Source organism: Wasmannia auropunctata, unplaced genomic scaffold (assembly GCF_000956235.1).
Source record: "Wasmannia auropunctata unplaced genomic scaffold, wasmannia.A_1.0 LD335513.1, whole genome shotgun sequence".
In the NCBI taxonomy this organism is placed as follows: Eukaryota; Metazoa; Arthropoda; class Insecta; order Hymenoptera; family Formicidae; genus Wasmannia; species Wasmannia auropunctata.
This window is the reverse complement of record NW_012027377.1, coordinates 43425-44800: the sequence shown is the minus strand read 5'-3', so window position 1 is coordinate 44800 and position 1376 is coordinate 43425. Positions and strand designations below refer to the sequence as shown.

The window sequence follows — 1376 nt, the reverse complement described above, 5'->3', positions numbered from 1 at the left end:
AATGCACATCAAGGCAATTGTTATAATATATTCTCGAATTTGAGTTTAAAGACACCAACGCAGATGTATATTTTATTTTGGGTTCACAAGAAGCTCTAAAAATGTAACTTCAAGAAAATTAGATCAAAAAAGTTAATAGTTACCGATAAAATGTTAACTAAATTAAGTTAAAAGTTAAGAGTCTAGAATGTAACTAATTGTAAATTAAATTATTTAACTTTTAATAAATATTTAAATTATTTTTAACTTCTTAGCTTAACTTTTGTCTTTTTATCTAGGCACTACCCAACCCTGGACTGACACATCATATAACATATCATTTTACAAACTATATACGTATTGATATTTACCTGCACGAAAACAAAGTACCATAGATTGTGAATATTGTACGATTTAGCGATCCCGAACAGATAGCACGATATGCCTGAAGCGAGCATACCAAAGGAAAGGAAATATCGTAGATTTACTCTCTCCGCTATGAAGCCGCTGTGTGAAGAAGAGAAAAACATTATTGAAATTTTCTACGTCGTCCCCTAGTCGAATAGCAGTCTCACATCAAGGATATCCACCTGAGAAACATAGCCACCGCGTACGCAAACAAAAATGCCGAATCCAGCATGCCGAGTAACGCCGGCGCGTCCTCCGTATCTGTAAAAAAAAAATAAACATAGCGATAGAATACTCTAATACAAGCCGATTTTTTTTCTTCATTATATTCTCATTGTTTCATCTGCTCTTACCAAACGGAGCCCAGTCGCACCAGGTGTCCCGGTTACTGGCGTTCACCGAAATGTCCGCGGGTACCGGCAGGCTGCTGCAATTGTGGCTCAGGACGTTCTTCACCACGGATATCGGCTTTCGGGTCAAATGGTAACAGGTGTACGCCAGGTAGGTGAGCGCCAGCACGCCGCCTTGGTGCCACGCCATCCAATTGACACGGCGATGCTCGCAGCAGCCGTCGCATTGCACGCACCTCGCGCATCGCAGGCCCCACGGCAGATCTCTCGTCGGTCCATTCATACTTTGTACAATTACTTTCTACGAGAGTAGGTATTCGAGCGGGTGTGTCTGTACTCTGTACTCTTTGGTCACGGAATTCTCTTTGTGTGTCAAGATCAACCGATAGCTACCTTCTTATCATCCGATAAGTACGTGAAAAATGCAACTGAAAAGATTTAAATAAATAAATTCCAGGGTTGGCTAGTTAAAAAGATACAAGTTAAGTTAAAAAGTTGAAAAGTTAAATAATTTTAACTTAACTTAGTTACATTTTAGGCTCTTAACTTTTAACTTAATTTAGTTATATTTTATCGGTAACTATTAACTTTTGATCTAACTTTGTTGAAGTTACATTTTTAGTGCTTCTTGTAAATCCA

General features: G+C 38.4%; 1 protein-coding gene across 1 annotated transcript; it reads right to left on the bottom strand.

Moving 5' to 3' along the window:
* Positions 1-285: 285 nt before the first annotated feature.
* On the bottom strand, positions 286-1189 carry LOC105456892 (sugar phosphate exchanger 2-like; the record flags this gene model as incomplete). The annotated part of the gene is made up of 3 exons (XM_011701256.1): positions 741-1189; positions 570-648; positions 286-486 (listed from the first exon to the last, which is right to left on the bottom strand). Coding segments are annotated over exons 1-3 (560 nt in total), but the record flags the coding sequence as incomplete, so codon positions are not given.
* Between the last annotated feature and the right edge of the window lie 187 nt (positions 1190-1376).